Raw genomic sequence first — 21,523 nt, forward strand, 5'->3', positions numbered from 1 at the left:
AGCTTCCCTGTTTTAACAAAAACTGTTAACAGTAATTTCTTGATCTGCCAAAGCTAAAACTTTTGTTCCTCAGTTTGTAGTCAGCAGTTATCTGTTGTCAATGCAGAAAAATTTCCAAAGCACAGTGACAGTCATGGTTCAACTGACTGCGTTTTTCCTCCCTCTCCTATCCTATGAAAGGCCAGATTCAGTAGTTTCCAAAGGACCGCTTTAAAATAGTCTGAAACAACAGTAGTTAAGGTTCTTCTGTAAAGTACAGGAAATCCTCTATGACTCTGTCTTAATAGCAGTAGGGTCAAAATAGAAATTTGAGGCCGATGTTCATAGTCTTCAGTGATTGGAACTTTTATGCAATAATTAAAGTGATTTAGGTTGCTGCTGTAATAAGTTTTTCCATACCCTCAAACTGTTGTCCCTTCTCCCCTACACTGAGTATCCCTCCATCCAGTTTACTGCACTGGTTGACTGCCTCTTTTTCTGTCTCTTTTTTTATATTTCTGCAAGGGCTCCCAATAAAACAGTGCATGATGAGAAGCAGTAGCCTTTGATCTACATGTTACAGCTGTGTAATGGCTTTTTGTCTGTTTTTCATTAAGACAAAACATGCAATTGACTTTTTTTTTTAGTTGCTGGTGACACTGAGCACTCAGGACCAGGGTTTTTTATTTCTTTGGGTTTGTTTGCATTTTTGGTCAGGCAATTTCTTCAGCACCATCACTATCTTCAGCCTAGGAAACAGCAGTGCCTTGCACACAGGCTTTTCTGAATGCTTTCTGTCCTGCCAAACTGCTGAAGACATGAAAGAGGTGTGGGTGGTCAGTAGAACCCCAGCAAGTTTTTGAAAATGGGGCAGTTAATTTCTGGAAAAAACTTTTTTAAAAAAAAGTGCAGCAATGTAGTTAAACTGTGGTTTGTCTCCTCTCCCAGCTGTCACCTAAAGCTCAGTTCTGCCATCCTCCACTGTTGCACTCATAGGCTTATTGGTTGGTTGTTGTAAGGAGCTCCTCTTGTGTCAAGACTTTCAAGTCAGCTTCTGAAACAGAATTGTTTTATTCATTTCTAAACCAGCATCACTTTTCCTAATTACTTGCTGAATAGAGAGCGATATGTCAGAATCTGAATGTGAATATTCAGAGCCCCCAGCAGTAAATATTCTCTGGTACACTTTTTCAAAGATTTGAGCAAGTCGTGTGTGTTACACAGGGAAACATTACCCAGATTTGTGAGATCGCTGGCAGGGTAGGACCCAAGTGATAAATACAATCACATCCCCCTCTGGTGGCAAAGCAGCAGAGCTCACTGGTGTGTGGTCTGTGCCCAAACCTGGCTGCAGTTAGACCGTATCTGAGGGAGGCCCAGACCTCAAGAAAAGCCTCTTGCACTAATTCAGGATGCTAAATTATCTCATTCAGCTACAGTATGTCACGTCATTCCTGGGTCATCCCACGTGACATATTTTCATCACATTGTATGATGTACAATTCTGGTGCTGACAAAGTGAAAGGGGAGGACTAGGGACAGCAACTTCCTTAATTTTTAAATACATATCAATGGCAATTAATTAGCATAAACAGATGCTGCTTTAAGCAGAACTCCATTTTTCCATGCAAAATCAGTGTCAGAAAAGTCCTTTACTTCTAGTCAGACAGAATTTTTTAAACATTTCAATAACCACCATCCTTAATTTGTCAACCGGAATAACAGAGAAAAAGCGAAGAGATAGGGGATTAAAACATTTTTAAGTTATTTTTTAAGGACTAGTGGTTGAATTTTAACTGGAATCTTTAAAGGCCATTTCCATAATGCATCGCTGCAGTCCCTGATCAATGGTTTTAATTATACTGGTTCTAAACACATTTCTCTCTTCAATGAATTTCTGAAAGAGGTAGATACCACCACCAACCCCAAAATAATGCACTTTGCTTGCCAAATACACACGGCCCTTTTTATCCAAGAGCTGAGCCAGCGTATCATGCAAAGCACTGTAATAATCAGGATTATAGATGGTCTCAGATGTGAGAATTATATCATACTTTGAAAAGGGTTTGTTGCTGCTTAACAGGAGCTGGGTGACTTCAGACCACTCTCCAGAAAAAAATCTGCATTTGGTGAGCACATCAGGTGAGCCCTCTGCTTTCCTGGGCCTCTTGGCAGGAGGTTTGCTGGCTTTTCTGTCCTTTCCACTAGTGCCTTCATTTACACAGTTGGCCACCACATTAGGCAAGGTTATTTCCTCAATCACTGTGCTGTTGTAGTCCTGAAAATGGACTCTTTCAGCTTTACCTTTCAAGGCAACTATTCCCAGCAATCCAGCCCCGCAGCCAAGATCCAATACAGTCCTGTCGGTAAAATGTATTTCAGCCTCAGAAAAGTAGTCCATGAGATCAAAGGTGCATTCCCAGATTTTCAGTCCTCCTTCATAGACTCCTGGGATGAGATCAGAGTGAGAAGAGACACTTTTGGACACGATGCCTTCGCTGTCTGCATCACCCGAACATGTCGTTTCCAGCACAGACACCTTTACATGATACAGGTCCAATACTGTTTCCATTACTTTGTTTTCCAATATTTTGTTGAGATCTCCAGGTATAATGTGCTCCTTGGCAGCTTTCACGCAGTGCTTTGTCTTTGGTGCCTCATCCTGGTGCTTTGCAGCACCTGGCCTTGGGATGGAGTCTGCTCCAGCATCGGCAGTTTTCCTGCTCTGTTCCACAGGTTCCTGCTTGTGTTTTGGACAGCCCAGCAGTAAGAAGTGAGTGTCTGCTTCACTGTTCTCATTTTCATCAATATCAAAATTAAATCGAAAATCCATTTTCAGGAAGAACAGTTTAAAAATGTCAGCTTAATTTATTACAGCCAGAAACACTCATTTAAGAGCAAGGCTGATACAAAGGTGGTCTTTTCTTTTTTTCTTCTGGCTTTTGTCTTTTTGTAGGGGATATTTTTATGTCAATACTGCTGTGGGAAAGAGTACTTCGTACTTTGCAGGTGGTGTATCAGATGTTTTCCCAATAGCCAGGTGAATTACTGCTGGAAACAGAGTAAATAGTTTTACATATCATCAATATCAGCACAAACAGTCTAATTGTAGCATCCTGATTTTCATTAAAAGGCTGCCCAGGGAGGTAGTGGAGTCTCCCTCTCTGGAGACGTTCTCAGCCCCCTGGACATGTTCCTGTGTCCCCTGCTCTAGGTGACCATGCTTTGGCAAGGGGGTTGGATTGGATGATTTTCCTTCCAACCCCAAAAATTCTGTGATTAAAACCCCCACCCTGTAACCATTTAAATTTTAGAAAACGCAGCGTTACGGGGACCACATCTGTCACATAATACAAATACAGGGAAATTAAATGATCACAGACTGAGCACAGCCGGCAATTCCGGTAAAACCCACATTCCAGACTCAGCGTCCCAAGCAGCGCAAACTCCCCGCGCAGGGCGGCCCCGCCGCCCTTCCCCGGAGCCCGGCTGAGGCAGCAGGCCGGCTCCCCTCCCGGTTTTCCCTGCCCGGTGCCGGTACCGACCCGCGGGTGCCGGGCGGGATCTCCCTCCGCTTCTCCCACGTGGAGCCGCTTCCGCTTCCTGACGCGCGGCGCGCGGGGGCTCCTGGGATGGCGGGAGAACTTTCCCGCCGAGCCCGTTCCTGAGGGGAGCGCGGCCACCATGTCCCAGACGGACCCCGAGCTGCTCCTGCGGGAACTGGGCGGCTGGGACTGGGAGCTGTGCCGCCGGGAGCTGCCCGCCGTCCTGCCCCGGCTCCTCATATCCTTCCCGGCGGGGCCGCGGGAGGGGGGGGGGGGGGGGGCGGGCTCATCCTTCAGTCTCCCGCGGTCCGGGCGAGTAAACCTGAGGGGGGGAAAGCGGTGGGACCTTGTGAGGGGCTGACACGGGATAGGAAAGCCGTGTGCCGGGTGTTTCGCTGCAAACAGCCCTTCCCTGAAATAAAAGATTAGAAAATAGCGTGTGGTTCATCCAGCGCTGTAGATTAACAATTCCCTCTTCCCCCTGCCCCCCCCCAAAAAAACCCCAAACCCACACACCACTAAAAAAAAACCCCAAAACCACCAAAACAAAACCCCCTCAAGACTTACTCTCTAATACATTTTAGAAACACTTTTCTGATCATATGGGGACTCAGCGATATCAGCCTGCGTTGGTTAAGAAGCATCCCCTCCATATGAACATGAGACAGGGTGAGAAGTCACTGTGATTTCTGCAAGTGCTTTAAAGATAAGCTTTATAGCAGAACAAGTTTGATTTTCTTTAACGTTTTTACTCAATGTATCAAGAGTGTGAAGACTGGACTGAGCATATTCGTAAGTAGTGGCTAAGAAGTGCCTCTTCCTACAGATCATTGTATTGCAATTGCCTTATAAACTCTGCACTACTTAAAAACACTTAAGCTACAACCGGTGACTTTCAGAGTCTTCAGCAATCCTGCTGGACCTTGCATGTTCTACAAATTGCATGTTGAATAAGCTTTATAAAAGCCCATAAAGAAGTTCTGCATGTAAGGCTGCTTTTTCCTTCCTGTTACTTCTGATTTTTAAATATGTGAAAGAAGGGTGCGTTTTATCTTGTGTTTTTGTTGTCTTTTTGGCTGTTATCTTACAGGTGACAAAGCTCTTGTGATAGCTAATAGTGAAAAGAAAATGAGGCTCATTTGTAACTGTTTAAGAGTCTTGCTAAAATTCGCGGTTACATTGTATATTAGTGCCAACCAGCACATTAAACGTGCAGCTACTTGGCAACTGGAATGTGGAAAGTACTAGATCCATAGGCAAACAGTTGTGCTCAGCCTTCAACTGAGCTGAGTCAGGTCTGATGCTCTTTTTGATGTTTTTGTGCATGTTGGAGCTGTTACTGTTACTTGATTTTTCAGATGATGTACGTGTGCTTTCATGCATTTCAGATAAGGCAAATGTTATGTTGCCTCTCTCAAAATCAAGTACCTGATCTGGTTTTGCTTGATGCAGTTCTATGTTTCCTCTGGTAGGTAGCTGCGTAGTTCTGATAATCACACATTGTTTTTTCTGAAATGTTTAAATGCTTTTCTTTACAGGTGTTCTGAGGATCCTGACTGAAATGTTTTTGCCCCATATCAGCCTTGAAGATTTGGAACAAACTTTTTTCTCCAAAGTATTGCCTAAGGTAGGACAGCTTCAGTTAACTGTGGAATTGTCAGTTGGTCCAGTGCTAAAAACTGCTTATAATGCAGTGATTCTTTCTTGAAATTGCACAATATAGTTATTGTGTAGGATACAAAATTCAAAATTAAAATTTTACCCTTTAAGAGTTTTCACAATTTTGTGTTGGATTGTTTCTGTGATTGTTCTCATTCTTTACAGTAGGGAGAGATTTAAATATACAATATTCTTTCTGTATTCAGCAAGAGTTTTGGGGCTTATTTCTTTTTGAGAAGATTGGTCTTTTTATAAAATGTCCCAGGTGGAGAATTTTTATGTGAGGTAGCTTCTCAGGACAAGTAAACTGAAGAACCCAACACTTGTGTATCATGAATAAATGTTGTGAAACTTGTGAATTAATATAGTGAATGAACTCTCAGACCGTACTGGCCTAACATATGTTCTCTTTTTTGATGAAACAATGGAGATTTTTTGGCTGTAGTTTTATTAAAATTCTTGAGTGCTTGCATTTTAAGTGAAGTAAAGCAGTGCCAAATTACTGATTTAGGCCTCAGCTTGTCCATTTTAAGAAGCCAGTAAAAATGGCCATTTGATTTCCATTTCTCTTGTTTTATGTCAAGTAACAAATTTTGGAGATTACAAGAAAAATGTGTAATAATAGGCATATCCTGTTTATCTTGTACGTGCCTGGAAGCATCTCACTGTCTTTGCAGTGAAAACAGTAGTTTTGGTCCTTGGACATTTGATGAGTGTTAAAGTACAAATTAACATTGTTTGAAGATCATAGACCTTTTGATGTATTCAAAAGGTTAATGATCATTCTCAACAAATAAACAATTTTTCTGAGACAAAACGAAAATCCTTTTAAAATTACGGGGGTTTAACCCCATAATTAAAGTAAAAAAGTCTTTGGTAGAAAGAGGTTTAGCTGGGAAGTTTATTTCCTAACATACTTTACAAAAAGTAACAGCTTATGTCTATAATTTGGGAAAACCATACAGGTTGTGCTTCTTAGTACATCATGTTTTGTGACTGAAATGCTGGAAAGCGTTAAGTTCTCCTGGGAGTTCTCTCTGTAGCCTGTGCTTCCATAGCAAGGAAGCAAGCAGATACAGAACAGTGTTGCTATTTGCATGTGTACCTTCATAAATAAAAGGTTTAAGTTTTGTTTCCTTCTGACAGACTCTACAGCTCTTTGATAACTTGATGTATGAGTTATCCAGTGAGGCCAAGGGGTTAACCAGCCACAGCACAGAGTTATGCAGTACTGTAAGGAATCTGCTGCAGGCAAGTCCTGTTCTTGTCAAAGGGATGTTTACATCATTCTTTGCTTTTACCTGAACTATTGAGGGGTTTTTGGAATATTTTTGCCACCTACTGGTGGTTAAAATGTAATTTAATCTTCCTTTGTAGCTGAAATTCAGTTAACATTTTATGAATGATTTGATTGCATCTATCACCTGATGCTAATCATAATTTAAAAAATCATCTCAAATTCTGCTGCAGTTACTAACACAAATGGCATGTGATTCACTGTATTTAAAGAGTGAATCTGACACTTGTTTATACAGTCACTTAATTCTCAGTTTTAATATTTTTGGACACTCAGAACAGTAATCAAAGAAATACAAAGTTTTCACAGTACATACGGAATTGCTCAGTATTATTTTATGGCGCTTCATTCCTTTTTAACGAACTACTTATTTATGCAAATAGTGAACTTTAAATGCCATATAAATCCGGGTGCAATCCAGCAGGGAAAAGATGCTTTGGAGGTTATTGCAGGAGTGAAAACCATTGATTGCTGTTGTTTGTTCTTGCCTGAAGACTGTGGTGCAGCTGCTGGAAACCCTGACGGGCTGTGTGCGCTCCGTGTGCTCCGTGCAGGACTGTGTGCCCCTGGAGAGCGTCCGCTCCCTCCCTGCCTCTGTGCTCTACGTCATAAAGAACACCTTCACACACTGCAGGGTAGGTCTCTGTTGGAAGGAGAAGCATCCTTATGCTCCTTGGGGTTTAGGAAACACTCACTTTGTAAGAAGATCCTATTTTGAAATAATATTGTTGTCGAACTCTTTTAATTTAAATTTTGCTGTTAAATGGTTCACTTATTGCGCAAGTCCAGAGATGATTTTTCAGCTGTGTGCCCAGCAAATATGACCTGGTGGTGAGAGGCTCAGACTGTGCCATTTCCATATTTTGCATCAGTGTTCACTGAACATTTTGCTCTGTGAGATCTGTGCACTCCTAATGGCTGCAGGATTTTCAGAGCTATCAGTGGTTACCAGCATGGTGTGACTTACCTTATTTCTATGCAAGTTCCAGAGTGGATTGAAAATGGAGATTGGCATCTCTATGTTGCTTACAAGTAACATCTGTCATTTTCAGATCTGGACTTTCAGATGCAACAGTAATTCCCTCTAAGCAGTGAAAATAAAACCAGGTTATCATAAGGACACGGGAGCTTTTAGTTGCCTTTCATTTTCACTTTCATTCTGTCTTTCTTTTTTTACATCAGTTTTCCATGTCAGGACTTAAACTCAGGTGCCACACCTTTATCTAACAATTTTGATTTGAAAGTACTGGGAAATATTTGGAATGTTGCTTCCTTTGTTGCTAACATTGTATTGTATTGTATTGTCAAATATGATCTTAGGTTTGTCCGTGGAAGTTTATCATATGATCTTAAGTTCACCTGTGGAGGCCTAACCCAGAACCCCCTAAATTCACTAGAGCCAGGCAGACCTCATTCGTTGTCAATGAGGCTGCAGGTGACTGACATTTTATATTTAGTGATCAGGGAGTGGGAGCAGAAACTGTATATTGAGTTAAAGTAGGTACATCTGTGCCTTGTTCTTTTTTTCCCAGGGAAATGTATGACAAAGCTCTTGGTGTTTTTAGCATGTGAAAAATCAGGCTGTGATTCCTGAACTTCTTTTTAAACCTCGTTTCCCATTTTCTGCAGGATAGTGAATCAGTGTACTGTGGGCACCTGCACTTGATTTCTGACCTCCTACAAGCTGTGTTCAAGGAAACTTACTCCCTTCAGAAGCAGCTGATGGAACTAGTTGATATGATTTCCATGGGCTCTGCATCCACTGAAGATAACATCACAGATATAGTGTCAAGTATATGTGGATTTAACACTTTTTCAGTCTTGCTTAGTCATTTTTTTCTATAGAGTATGTTTGAATTCTTAAAACAGATTTCTGAGCGTGCTCAGTTCCTGCTGTCCTGACCAGCCTTTCAAAAAGCAGAATTTTGAAGCTTGAAATATTTCTGTTCTCCTGAAACTTCCTCTGTGGGATGGGGCATGTTGTGTAGGTTTGTAGGATAGGGGCAGCACCTAAACACTGAGCCATTTTCCCAATTCAGTGTCAGTGTGTTGGTATTCTCTTAGTGCTTGGGATTGCTGTGAACTCCTAAATCTGATTTAACTCTTGTTGTTATTCTTTCCTCAGTGATCCACACTGTGCTGGAGATATGCTCTGTCATTTCCAATATGGACCATGCTCTTCATGCCAATACGTGGAAGTTCATAATCAAGTATGTCACTGAACTGTAATTTTAAATAATGAAGGTTTCAATTGCTTTGTGTTCAGAGTTTCAAATAAAATCGAAATTAGAGAATTCACTTTAGCTCTTTGCTAAGTAAATTGAGAAATGCAATTTAGAAATTTAGCTAGGAGTAGTATTCAAGCACTGCCAGTGGACATAGGTAGGAATGGGTGTGAAAAGTAATAGGAACTTGACTTTTTGTATTGCAATGCAGAAGAAAATTTGCAGCACTGTTGTCTGAATAAATAATATTAAGAGGTCTTACCTGCAATTTTGTAGACATTTTTGGCTTGATTGACCGTCTTGTGCTTTCATCCTGCCTCTCCTCTGTTTCAGTCATGGCTGTGGAGAGGGTTGTTCTCTCTGAGTTTCTGTTTTCGGTGTACAGAGATATTGCACCAATCAGTGTTGTACAAAAGCCTAAAGAAGTTATTTGGATTTGTAAGAATTCATTGCATGATCACTTCTGACCGTTAAATACCTGATTGTATTCCTACCTTGCAGGCAAAGCCTGAAGCATCACTCTCTGCTGCAGTGCCACCTGAAACACAGCGACATCCTGGGGGGCCTCTGCAAGGACACTCTTCTGTCTTTTGACTCCTGTCTGCAACTGGCTGAGCAAATGAAGGTGTCAGAGATACAGGTGAGTTAAAAAGCTCCCAAAGCTGACAGTGAACTTGAGGAGGATAAACTCTCTGTGCTGTATTACTGCTTGGAGTAGTTTGGGTTTGGTTTTTTGGGTTTTCTTTATTTCATGTGGTAGGCAGAATACCTTATTCTTTTGAAACCACATGAAAGTGAGGCCCATCACTTTATTTAGATTGAGGATGTTTTGTGAGACACTTAAGTTTTCACCATGTTCTGTGAGAATTTATTTCCTGAACTGACAATATCCCAAAGTCAATCAAAAGATAACCTTCCAATTCTGAATATTGCTCTAAAAATGTTGAGGCATAATAAATATTTTTAAAGTTTTTCCCCCTTAGCTGCAGAGTCTGTAGAGAATCAAATGTGAAATAGGTTTTGAACATTGTTAGCAATCTAACTTCCTTTTTTATTGTATTACTCTGTATATTAACTTCTAGAACTGCTTCTTTTGCACAGGAGGGCACTGACTTAAGGCTATTCCAGAAGACAGTCAAACTGTGCAGGTTCTTTGCTAATTCCCTTGTACACTACACCAAGGTAGGTTCTGTACATGAAGTCTGTGTTAGGATTAAGTTCAAGCCTCTGGTCTGCAGCTGGAATAACTTTGTACTTCATAATATCTTAACAATTTATGACTATCCCATATGGGCAGGATAATTAACATCCATAATTAACATCAGTAACCTGCCTGTAGTTCTTCCACCTTTATATACTCCCAAGTCTAAGCAGGGATTTCCCAGAAAAACAAGTATAATAAACTGCTTCATGCAATATCACCATGGAGTTGGCAGGAGATGTCCATCTTTATGGCCAGAGTGGCTGAGTTTCCAGAATTGTTGGTTGTTTGAACTATTGAATTGGATGTGGCATTAATAAGAAGAAATGGATACTGTTGTTTATTGTTGTTACTTTGTTTATTGTTTGCTTTGCTCTTGCTTTGTGCTGTGGATTGTTAGAACTTAATTTTTGCAGTTTAGTACTTTACACACCAGTATAAGAGAACAAAAAGTGTAATTAATGATGTATTTTATATTGAAAGTACCATTCAAAATTAATGGCTTTTGCAGGAATTTCTTGCTTACTTCTCTGACTGCTGTTCTCAGTTACATCAGCTCTTTCTTCAGATATACAGGTATGTGAAGTACAAATAATTGATCATTGATAGTATCTCAATAACATCTCTTTACTGCCTTCTTAAAGTATTCTGAGATACAGAAATACAGTTCTTGTTCCAAAGCTGTTGTCATCTTTTTTTCATGGATAGAAAACAAAAATATTTTTAATGAATTAAGCATTTTTGTGTGATATAGTTACTTTAACCCTATTCTTGATCAGTGCTGTGCATGTCCCATATTGACAAACCATTAACTTTGTTGAGACTACTTATGTCAACATTTCTTAACAAATTATGGGTAGAATATGCAGAAAGAAAAAATCCAACACTAAATGCAGGTGGCAGTAGTGACTTGTGACAGATCATTTCTACCTTAAGACAAAGTATGGAAACATTCATCCTGGAGAAAGAATGGATCAGAAACAAAGTATCCTGAAATTTTTCTTAGCTTTACTGCATGTTTATAATCCTGTGAAATCTCACAAGAGGACTCTGGTTCTCCTAGAAGCAAATGCTCTTTTAATGTTTTGTTCATAGAACAAGAGTCTGCAAGTGATTTATCACTGTGGTTTATCACTCTTCTTTCTATTTGCTGCAGTGGTGGGGAAGAATAGGGGAACATGGGCTTTCTACTAATGATAGTTTACCCTCTGAAATCCGAGGGCTGATTTCAGCCATTCTTTTGGAATTCAAACCACATTCTGTGGTGTGATGTGCACCTGAGTTCACTGCATGTTTCACTCCAAGACTGGGGGGATATTTTTTTATGAGTTTCCTTTTTTAGCTTTACTTACCTTGTAGATCTTTCTCAAGTGCAAGGTTGTAAACTTTTATTCACTCAGGGAAACTGGACAGGATTTTTGAGTAGCAAGGCAGCATTTTTACCATCACTTTATAAGCTGCAAGAGTGGAAGGTTTTCATTTCATGATCTCTTTTGAATTATTCTCCTCTTGTTTCTTTTTCTTTTTAATTGCCCAAGGTTTTCTCTCTTCAAAGAAATTGTGGTACCCTTTTAGTGTCATGTGTTAAATCAGTGCTGTTACATTTATGACCGTCAAATTGTGTATACGGGTGTTTCGTTGGCTTTTCTTTTTTACTTGACATTTGTGATTTGATATGTTTCTTCTGATAGATGTTATGTATTTTACATGCATTTTCTGTGAGCTTGTAAGGTTTTCTTTCAACATTTAGTAAAATACTGGATTGTGATGCTAAGTTTAAAAGCTGAGTGCAGAGTTGTAGCTCTTAGACTATAACAGATATTCTAAAATGGGGGGCCTTTTCTTTTATTTCACAGGAACAAGGAAATAATAAACTTACTTCTCTGTAGTTCTTTTGGAAAAAAATAATATTACCGAAAATGCTACTGAGAATATTTAACTTTTTTTTTTTTTTCCATTCCCTCTCAGCAAATTTCCTCCCAGTCTCTATGCTCCAGAGATCTTGGAAGTTCATCGAGAGGAAATATCCCGGGTTTTTCTCGTGGCTCTGGATCCTCTTATCAACCAGCTTCTTCCCTTTAGTCCTTTCATGGAGCAAGTGTTAAGTGAAAAGTTAGGTGGGTTGAAAATACAGCTACCAGTGCTGTGGTACTATGTAAACATCTGCAAGGGATTGGGACTGATATTTTGACTTTCTGAACCACAAGAAATATTCTGAACCTGTTTGCTTCTCTGTAGTTCTTGTGTAAGGACTGTGATATAGGCAGTTCCATGCTGAATTGGATGAGTTTTATAACACATAGTTCATGTTGTTGCTGAATTCATCTTTTCCAAAAGACTCACAATAACTTCAGTGTTAACCTGGTTAACAGAAATCCTGTCAGTTCTGCTCTTTTGCATAATTTCAATCCACTTTTGTCACAAGCTTTCAAAGTAAGCTGAAATTTTTCTGCTGTACTGTTTGTGGGGGAAGACAGCCATTTTTTCCTAAATTAAGTATTTTCTGTGGAAAGCAGAATGCCTTCAAGCTGGAAAATTACCACCTTTTTGTTTCTGTACTCCCTCCTCCCTGATTTGTGCCCAGACCAACAAGTCATAATTCTGGGATGGCTGAGATAGTTCATCAATTTGCCTCTACACTTGCTTTATAAGCCGCTTTAGACACGTGATGTATTTACCAGGGCAACTTGCATCACGTTTGAAAACAAACTTCTGCAGGTCTCCCTCCTGAGCAGCAGCTGCCCCAGTGTCTCCTCCTGGTTACCATAATGGACAAGCTGCCCTCTCAGCCTGAGGAAGTGCAAACTCTCTGGAACACAGGAAAAAGGTACTAACGAGGTTTTTGTTGTAGTTCCTCCCCACAGCAATCGTTCCATACAGGCAAACAGAGGGGCTCAGCTGCTGGAGTTCCCCATGCAACTGAGTAGTAAAATTTGTCAGACTCTATGGATTTACTTCCTTCTGCCAAGACAAACAGGATCTGATGTTCAGTGCCTCAGGAGGGAAGGATACAGAACCAGAGATGTCGTTTTTTCAGGGAAGGAATGGTATTTAAAGTACTTCCAGAATAAGAAGAGAGAGAAGTTTTTAATTTGTTGATGCTTCACTGAGTTAAAATCTCAAACTTTTATGCCTGAACCCTCAAGTAACCACCTGGACTTGTAAAAGAGGAAGGTAGTCAGAAACATAAATTCAGTGTAAAACCACTGAAGTTATTGCCATTGTTCCTTGTCAAAGATTTTTGTGGTACTAAGATTTTATATTACAGATGTTTCCTGTGGGATTTTGGATTTACGTATCTGTAACCCAACTATTTCTCTTCTGTTTTTTTCTTTTCCCCTTGCAGCCTGTCTTTGTTTTCAGCTCTCTTCTTCAGTTTCCAGCAGTGTCCTGGTGAGCTTTCTCTCCCTGTCTGTTTGCCAGAGGTGATCAGTACTGGGCAGCCAGCAGTTCCCATCACCCTCTATCACTATGTCTGTGTCCACCTGTGCTCCTTCATTGCTTCCACACTCCCATCACACTTCCCTCAGCTGGTAAGATTGCTTTTTGCTTATCATCTCTTCAGCTGTTTTTATATATAAAAATGGGTTAGATATAAAAGAATGGGTTCTTTTTAATGACCTAGCCCTGAATTGATGCTTAGGTAAGAAGTGGTTCTGTAGAAAGCAGCTGTGACACAGTTACATGGCTGGAGTCGAGTTATCCAGCAAATGTCACTTGTAGGAAGGGGGGAAAATAAGGCTTCAAAGAGTTCCTGAGGACTTCAGTGGCATTGGAAATTTTTGTTCTCTTTCAGAGGGAGGGAGCTCAAATCATCATAAAAGTTCAGTGCTTTCTTTTATGCAGTATTCAAATTTTATTAACTTTACCTGTTTTTATTAGTCTATACTAAGTTTAGAGTAGACCATATTGTTGTGATTCCAGCTAAAAACATATCATAAAATGGTAATGAGCAACATTTTCTACTTCAGAGGAATATTCTGGGCTTTAATTAACGTTACATAATGTTTTCAAAGTTTTTCACTTTTACTGCACATAGACAGAAGTACCTCCAGATAAATGTAAACCTTGATAAAGTTAGGAGCTCTCACAAAAAATTACAGCCCTAATTTAGGGGGTTTGTTTGTTTGTTTCTTTTTTTCTGAATGCTGTGTTCATCTTCCAGGTAAAATTTGTGTTTGTAAAAGAGGAAAATTATTCATTTGGGTTTCAGTAGGTTGCCAATAAAGCTGGAAAGAAAATTGGCAATACATTGTTTTTTTCATAAGAGTTGCCTTGCAAAGAAGGGATGCACATGATGAAATGTCTCCAAGTGAAGGATCTCTGGGCCATTGAGGTGAATGCACATGTGCATTCAAAGTGTGCAAATCTAAAGGTGTAGCTGCTCACTTGATGGTGCAGCTGAATATGGAGTACAAAAAAGAGTTCTTCAAACATTTTAAATTGGATAAGCTTGAAACTCTTCCTAGGTTCTGTACTAATTAGTGAAGTAAAAGTAGTAGCAGGCCTGCAATCAGTTTCTGCATGAATATACACATGTATATTTTCTCCTCAGGAATATGCCCTGCTGGATGCAGTGCTGGGTTCCAGCATGATCACATCTCTGCTGGCGATGGACTCCTGGTGCTTCCTTGCCCGGTAAGATGCTCTTATTGTAGGTCAAGCAGGTTTTCCATAGATAAAGTTCATTCTGTTGTTGTACATAATTCCTCAAGAGATTTTTTTTTTAAGACAAAATTTTCCCAGAATTGGATTATTTTCAGATTTAGAGCACATTTTGAAAATTAGGAACAGAAATGGCTTAGCCATTTTTTCATTCATGCAAGTAAGGAAGAAAGAATACTTTCTCTATTATTTAATTATTGTTTTTTGGAATGGTTATCTCAGGTAAATTGTGTCTGCAAATCAAGCTGAAATATGTTAGAGGAAATTTCTCAGGCCATTTCTCAGACAAGGTTTATAGTATATATTCTGTAAAAGACTTAGGAAGTACAGACTCACAAGCTTCTGTCTCTCATGTTCCAGGTATGGAACGGCTGAACTGTGTGCTCACCACGTCCATGTGATTGCCCACTTGGTAAGAACCACGGTGTATTTGCAGCTTGGCACCAGTTTTAATCCAAGTTATACTGGCAAACTTTCTAAATGACCAAAGACAGGAATTTCTTTTTTTTTTTAAATCCAAATTGAGATTGTTTCCATTCTTCAAACTGGGTTAATAATTAGCAAAAGCAGCACAGTAAAAATATAAAACAATATGCCTGGTATTCCCAACATGATCCCACATAGCAACTCTTAGAACGTTCTGTATAGAATTTATTTGCTTGGTGGTGATTTTTTTCCTTAATTTAATTGGATGCATTACCCTTTTATGCTAATGCAGCTAAAGGCTTGGCCCAGTGACTGTTCCCAGGTCTCTGCCCTGGGTGTCCTGCTGAGGCGTCTGCTGTTCATGATGGCTCCGGATCACCAGGCAAGTACAGCACCAGCATCTTCTGTCGTTACTAGGAGAGATCTGAACCAGTGGCCTGTGTTAAAATATCCTCTTTCAGCTCTTCAGAAGTGCCAAGATGAGTGCTCGCCCGCTGTCCTTGCTATTGTAGTTGTTATTACTGAGTCACAGTGGATCCCACTTTGTGCAGACTGCACACCTTTCTAAGGGTCTTGCTGGGCAGCAGTGGAGTCCTTTTTCTGACTAAGGATGAAAGCAGCACATCTCCCAGATTTGCTGAAAACTGTGTGTCCTGACATTGCACTGTGACTGGTGTTCCCGAGTGGTCTCATGACATCAGGTATCAAGAGCAGTGTCCTGTCCTGTCAGTGCCTCTCTTCGTACCTTGGAGAGGCCAAAGCCCTTTCTTCTACTCACTGGGGCCATTGCTTCAAGCAGCTGAAAGAATTAAGTCATTTAATCATTCTGATGTCCTATATGTGACAAGGGAGGTGGCAGTTCTACAACTTTTTTATATAAAAAGTTGAATTTTATTCAAATGAAAGGTTTTACACTTTTTGTTTTTTCCATGTAGTATATCTAAAGCAAACCAGCAGTGGTTTCTCAGCTTTCTGAGAGATATCAAGTCGTCTTCTGGCCTACTTAGTTTCTGTTACCTTTTCTTTCCAGGTAGAATTTGCTCATAAGTTTCTTCCAGAAGAGGTGGAGAACTTGGCTGTGTGGCAGCACATATCCCTCAGGGCCCTGAATCTCGACCTTAGGAAGCAGGTGGCAGCTCAGCTGTGTGTGGCCGCGCTCGCACAGTGCCGGCGATGGCTCAACAGCAGGCGCGCCCTGGGAGAGCTCCGACCCGTGGTAAGGGAGATGATTTGGTTCTCTTTGTAAAAATTTGTGAGCTCTGGATTTCCAAACTATAAGGACTCTGTTGCTGTCACCTCAGTTTTTCAGTGTGTTTTTTCCATGCCTAACTGGCATATGCATGAGCAAGAACTCTTCATGTTAAAGTTTTCTTCTAGCACACAGCACCTTAGGACTCTCTGCTGTGACAGTGGAGGTCTTGTGGTTCACAAGTTATTCTAGTTGTTTGCTCTCTGGGTGAGCACATGTATTTTTGTTTAGAATTTCTGATTTATGCTATACCTTAGGATACAATTACTTTTAAGTTTTAAAGTCCTGGCTGGTTTTATACAGCATCAAATCTGAAAGGTGCTCACTGGTCTCCTTGGCGAGGGAGTGTGAGAAACCAGAGGCTTCCACATGAAGTGTCTGCTGCCAGATTCCTCCTGCCAGTGCAGCAAATGACTGGAGCACATGTGAGCCTCGCAGGAGTTTGGTTTCCTTGCTTTGGAAGCTTTATTGGCTGGTGGGCTGCTGGATTAGCTGTGCTGTACAGCTGACACAGCACACTGGGCTTCTTGCCACCTTGTATCATTTTAGATGTTTAACATGAGCCTGGGGTTTTGGGTTGTTTTACATGTAGGTTTTTCTGGTCTGTCTTATACATTTTTTCCTCCTAGAACACTGCCCTTTCTGTCCTGCTGGCTGCCTGCAGTTTTGCTGATGACACTCTGGAGGCAGAACTTAAGGCATCTGTCTTGGGAGTGCTCAGTCAGTTCTGGACTCTTCTCCAGGCTAAGCAGGTAAGAGAATTTGCTGCTCCAGTGCTGAAAACATGATGTCTTTGAGAGGCCGGTGATATTTCTTCACATTGTTGTTACTAATTTGTTTTACTTGGATTGGACTGTTTCTGTAAAGCACAGTGTAACTGTGCTGCCCATCTGCTCTCAGCTGGCTTATGTTTTGGGCAGGCCTGTGCTCTGGGAAGCTGTTTGACTTTTCCTGAATGTTACATATGTGGCTCCTTCTGACTCCATCTGTTACTCAGTGTCAGATTCAGATTTGCTCAAGGAGAAATCAGAAACTCCTCATTCTGATTCACACCAGTTACGGATTTGGTCTGTTTTAAATGTTCATGTGAACAAAACTCACAGTGGTTTGATTAGTGCACAGCCTGGCAGTTGGAAACACACACCCTCCTCCCAGATTTGAGGGGGTCAGGCAATGCCCTTGCAACCGTGTTACCTCTTCATGGCTGCAGCTGCATAAAGAAAAGAAAAAAGGATTGCCATGGTTCGGGCTTCTGATTAAAAAAGGAAGTTTGAGAGTGAGGGTGAAGAGGAGCCAACAATGTGCCCCTTCAGAGGTCTCTTCCAACCTCAGCTCATGAGGACATTTGGCAACTGAGGAGTGAAAAGAAATAGTTCAGATTAGCTGCTTATTTTAGTGAGCGGTGGAAGGAGATGAGGGCTAAGAAATATTGTTAATAAAAATCAAAGAAAAGGGTCTTGTAAAATATGACTACTTAGAAGTATTGATATGATTATTGTACTATTTTCTTCTGCTTACAATGCAGTGTTTTATGTGTGTGAAGTCAGACTAAGAATTTTGGAACACTGCTATAACTTGAAATTCTTTCTTAAGTAGTTATTCCATAAGTTAAAATGCAATGTTGTCATCTCTTGAAGGTCTCAGATGAGCCATGTCTCCAGCAGACACTGTGTCTATTACTTCACCTTTTGGAATTTTTCATCCAAGCATTAGATGCTCAACTGATTACTCAGGTAAAAAAAATCCCTTCTTATGAGTAATTTACTTCATGAAAACCAAGTTCTCCATGATTTGCTGAAATCTTAAATGAGTTATTTCATAGTCTGGCCGCCTTTTAACATATGAAGGTTTCTAGTTTTATTTCTTGTTTGATTACTTTCCTGGGTTTTAAACCAAGCATATGGCATTTTGGTTAACACTGCATTTCAAAATCTCCAGTTACTCTGTAAGATATTGAGATACATGGATGTGCTGTGTGGAGCCTGCTCATTTCTTTCTAAGCTGCACACTGCAGCTTTACCTTACCCCATTTTATTTGAGGTGCAGCCCCTCCTTTTGGTTTAAGTCCAGTTTTCTCAGTGTCTTTGGATTTAGAGATGAGAGAGCACCATTTTAACCTGCAGTCTGTTGACGGAGCCTCACTGTGGTTTGTTTTCCACAGGTATTTGCCCTGCAGTCTTTGGTTTTCCAGCTGGATCCCCCGGATCACATTCGTCTAGCGATGGTGGATTTTCTGTCCTCCATGGGAAAAGTGTTTATACCACAAGAAGCACAGGTAAATGTAACTGTGGTGTTAGTGAAATCATCTTCAGTCTTTTGATGAAAAGATACACCTTTTATTTAAATATACACTTCATTAAATCCTTATAGGAGTGCCAGGACATAATTGTCTTGGAGACTTCATTAATGGTGTATGGCAGGTTTATTTTTCATGAAGACATGCTGAGTGCATGTAAGATGCTTGGTTTATTCACTGTTTTTGCTTCTCACCAGACTGACATTTAAACCTCTAGGAAGAAAGAACACATCACCTCCCTCACAGTGTTTTTGGGGTTTTTTTGCCAGACAGGGCAGTAGCACTCTCGCATTTCCCAAACCTGTCCCTTGACCTTAGAGCCATTCTTCAGTAATAAATCACGATGGCAAGACATGCACAACTAACTCTTTGGGTGTTTGTTCCTCTTGCAGAGGCAGGTTGTGCCCCAGCTGTCGTGTCTGTTTGCCTCTCTGCTGGCTGACCAGACCTGGCTGATTCACCAGCACGCGCTGGAGGCGTTCACACATTTTGCAGAGGTGAGCAGAGCACAACTCTGGGTGCACGTGTTTGGCTCTCGTAACTTTTACTGCACAAAAATTCTCCTGTCTTAAATGTTTGCTGCTCTTCATCATGCAATTTGGGTCTTAGTGTTACAAGTGCTATTGCACATCAAAAGTAATGGGAGCTAGTGCAGTTGGAAGTGATTTCAGGAGCTGAAGTGAAGGAAGATTAAGCACTGGTTGCTTAGGTTGGTTGCAAGAGGGCAGGGACTGTCATAGGAAGATTTTTTGCTTTGTCCATTCCCTTGTTAACATCAATGTACTGATCAACTACTAATATTTCTGACAGGAAACAAGCCATGAAGATGTTGTTCCTCAGTGCCTTAATTCTGAAGAAGCTAAGAACAAAGTTGTTAATTTTCTAGCTAAGGTATGTAAGTTGCTGAACCACTTTACTGCCTTCTCAGTTGATACTGTACACCCATTATAAGCAGTAAAAAGCCTGTGTCTAAACCTGCATCGTCTGCATGGTGATTCAAAATAAGTTTAAAACAAGTTGTTGTCACTGGGATCTGGTTGAAATTTTCTACTTACTTTAATTAGCAGAATTAACAACTGCCATTCCTATGCACAGTGCTCTTTCAGTACTTCCCAACTTTGGTTTAAATGCTTTGCTTTTTCCTCCTTAAACAAAAAACTTATTAAATTGCACGCAGGGATTTCATCACTTGGTTGGTATGCTTTCCTTCCCCATTTCTCTTGGATGAGTTTCTGAAATCTAAATGAACATGTAGGAAACATCTTAGTCCTTTTGGCATATTAGAAGAAATCCTCTTAAAGAGTAGGTGGCTTTTGCTGCAGAACACAAACACTGTGGAAGGGGATGCCTGTCGTGCTCTAACCTAAGGCAGGGCTCTGATTAGCAGCTTTTGACAAGCAGATAATTTGCAAAAGAACTGATAACTGCCAGTAATGCTAAACCAGAGTTGCAGGTAACTTTAATCTCCTGATCAGAAAAGTGGGTGAGAAATACTCTCTTTGAGCTGCACGTTAAAATGTCTCCCTCCATCCCTCCCTTTTGTTCTGGCATGTAAATTGAGCCTATGAAGGTTGGTAATGCTGTCTTGGTTTAGTTACCTCTCCTGTGGTTTCCTCCCTAGAGAAGGCAGGTAGAAGAGACAAGAGTAGCACGAGTAGAACGCACGAAGCAAGAAAGGATTACCTGGAGTGCACAAGTTTTGCAAGGGGACGGAGAACTGGAGTCAACAGGAGAGGTACATGTGCTCCTTTAAACTATCTGGGCCCTACTGTCGATTTCTGTCAGTTCTGGGAAGTCTCTGAAGAGGTTCAAGATGGCCTTGCTGCCCTCCATGGTCTAAAAAAAAAAAGGTCACCAGCACTCCTGGCCCTTAATAAGGCCTGAATGGTCTGTAGTGCCTGCCAGGCAGCAAGAACTCTCACAGGACAAGGGCATCTTGCAGCTCTGTTCTATCTAAGGGTTCTCTTGCACTTGGGTGAGGACTGATTACTTACACAGAGCACTAAAATGATGTCTCATTTTTACTGAAATCTGCAGCCCCTGGCCAAGAGAGCCTGTCACCCCCCCTCTGAGGAGCAGTACAAGTCAGCAGTGGGCTCGATGGAGGGGGCAGTGGAGGCTGTGAAGCTGCTGCTCCAGAAAGGCCCCCCCCCCAGCGTGGCTGGCAGTGAAGCTGCAGGCCCTGCACGCAGCCATAGCCGCCCTCAGGGACAGCGCACGGTGAGGGCTCCTGGGGCTGAGACCAGGAGCCAGCTCAGCTCCCTGCAGGGAGGGAAGAGGTGCCTTTGTACCACGAGTGCTGCAGAAGAAAACACTGTCTGCACTGTACCTGTGCCAAAATGGACTGAGGGGTGAGATGCTGGCCCATGTTTCACAGTAAGTGGCTGGAAGGAGTTGATGTGTTTTAATGGGCACTGCTGTGCATCTGAGCTGTCAGTTTGTATACTGCCAATTTTGTATATTTGTTTGTATATTGTTTGTTTTTCTACTGTGTGGAGATAAGCATTCCATGATATTGTATTCTGAATACTAAGAGGTTTGAGTCTGTTGTAAAAGTAACAGTTACTTTGTTCCTGTCACCTACAGGTGAATGGGCAGGAGGTGTTTTTATCCTTATTTTAAAATACACTCAAGAATAACAGTTTAAGGCTCTACACTGTTCTGTGAACATACCTCTGCTGCTGGTTCCACTCCAGGCTAGGGTCATCTCTTAAAAATAATCTTTATTGGTCACAGTTAAGAGCAGAAAGAACACGGTGCTTTAGCAGTTCATGGTCATTCATTGCACGATTCCTGGCACCACTTGTGCCATCCACTGACAGAACTACATAAACAGAAATAAATAAGTTGAGTAAAATGTACATTCATCTTAAAATCATCTCTTAGCTAAAAAGTTAAAAGGAGCCATTTCTAAGGGCTTTACTGTTCAGGGAGGGGGAGAGGGGGAGGAAAAAACCAAAGGAAAAAGGCACATTTACCAA

At 41.0% G+C, this 21,523-nt stretch overlaps 2 protein-coding genes and 1 long non-coding RNA gene across 4 annotated transcripts; 1 reads left to right on the forward strand and 2 right to left on the reverse strand.

Moving 5' to 3' along the window:
• Window positions 1-472: 472 nt before the first annotated feature.
• Window positions 473-3,636, reverse strand: METTL18 (methyltransferase like 18). 2 transcript variants are annotated; one of them, XM_027694678.1, is made up of 2 exons: window positions 3,525-3,636; window positions 473-3,030 (listed from the first exon to the last, which is right to left on the reverse strand). In XM_027694678.1, the coding sequence occupies exon 2, from the start codon at window positions 2,810-2,812 to the stop codon at window positions 1,772-1,774; it is 1,041 nt and encodes a 346-aa protein (XP_027550479.1). In that variant the 5' UTR covers window positions 2,813-3,030; window positions 3,525-3,636; the 3' UTR covers window positions 473-1,771. The 2 variants fall into 2 exon arrangements, with proteins under 2 accessions (XP_027550479.1, XP_027550480.1); XM_027694679.1 differs by having other exon boundaries at window positions 473-3,027; window positions 3,525-3,626.
• Window positions 3,634-21,189, forward strand: CUNH1orf112 (chromosome unknown C1orf112 homolog). The gene is made up of 24 exons (XM_027694607.1): window positions 3,634-3,762; window positions 4,277-4,316; window positions 5,063-5,151; window positions 6,330-6,434; window positions 6,975-7,115; window positions 8,110-8,272; window positions 8,606-8,690; window positions 9,207-9,345; window positions 9,807-9,887; window positions 10,418-10,482; window positions 11,875-12,023; window positions 12,625-12,733; window positions 13,253-13,439; window positions 14,462-14,544; window positions 14,932-14,983; window positions 15,290-15,379; window positions 16,028-16,213; window positions 16,876-16,998; window positions 17,884-17,979; window positions 18,408-18,521; window positions 18,935-19,039; window positions 19,353-19,433; window positions 20,164-20,277; window positions 20,580-21,189. Exons 1-24 carry the CDS (start codon window positions 3,664-3,666, stop codon window positions 20,895-20,897), a joined length of 2,814 nt encoding a protein of 937 aa, XP_027550408.1. The 5' UTR covers window positions 3,634-3,663; the 3' UTR covers window positions 20,898-21,189.
• LOC113973067 lies at window positions 7,289-20,573 on the reverse strand. Its single transcript, XR_003536110.1, has 5 exons — window positions 20,226-20,573; window positions 19,598-19,781; window positions 9,200-9,316; window positions 8,968-9,122; window positions 7,289-7,564 (listed from the first exon to the last, which is right to left on the reverse strand). It is a non-coding gene; the product is annotated as an uncharacterized LOC113973067 (long non-coding RNA).
• Window positions 21,190-21,523: the final 334 nt, after the last annotated feature.

This window comes from Neopelma chrysocephalum, unplaced genomic scaffold (genome assembly GCF_003984885.1).
Source record: "Neopelma chrysocephalum unplaced genomic scaffold, ASM398488v2 Primary Assembly neopelma1_98, whole genome shotgun sequence".
NCBI lineage: Eukaryota > Metazoa > Chordata > Aves > Passeriformes > Pipridae > Neopelma > Neopelma chrysocephalum.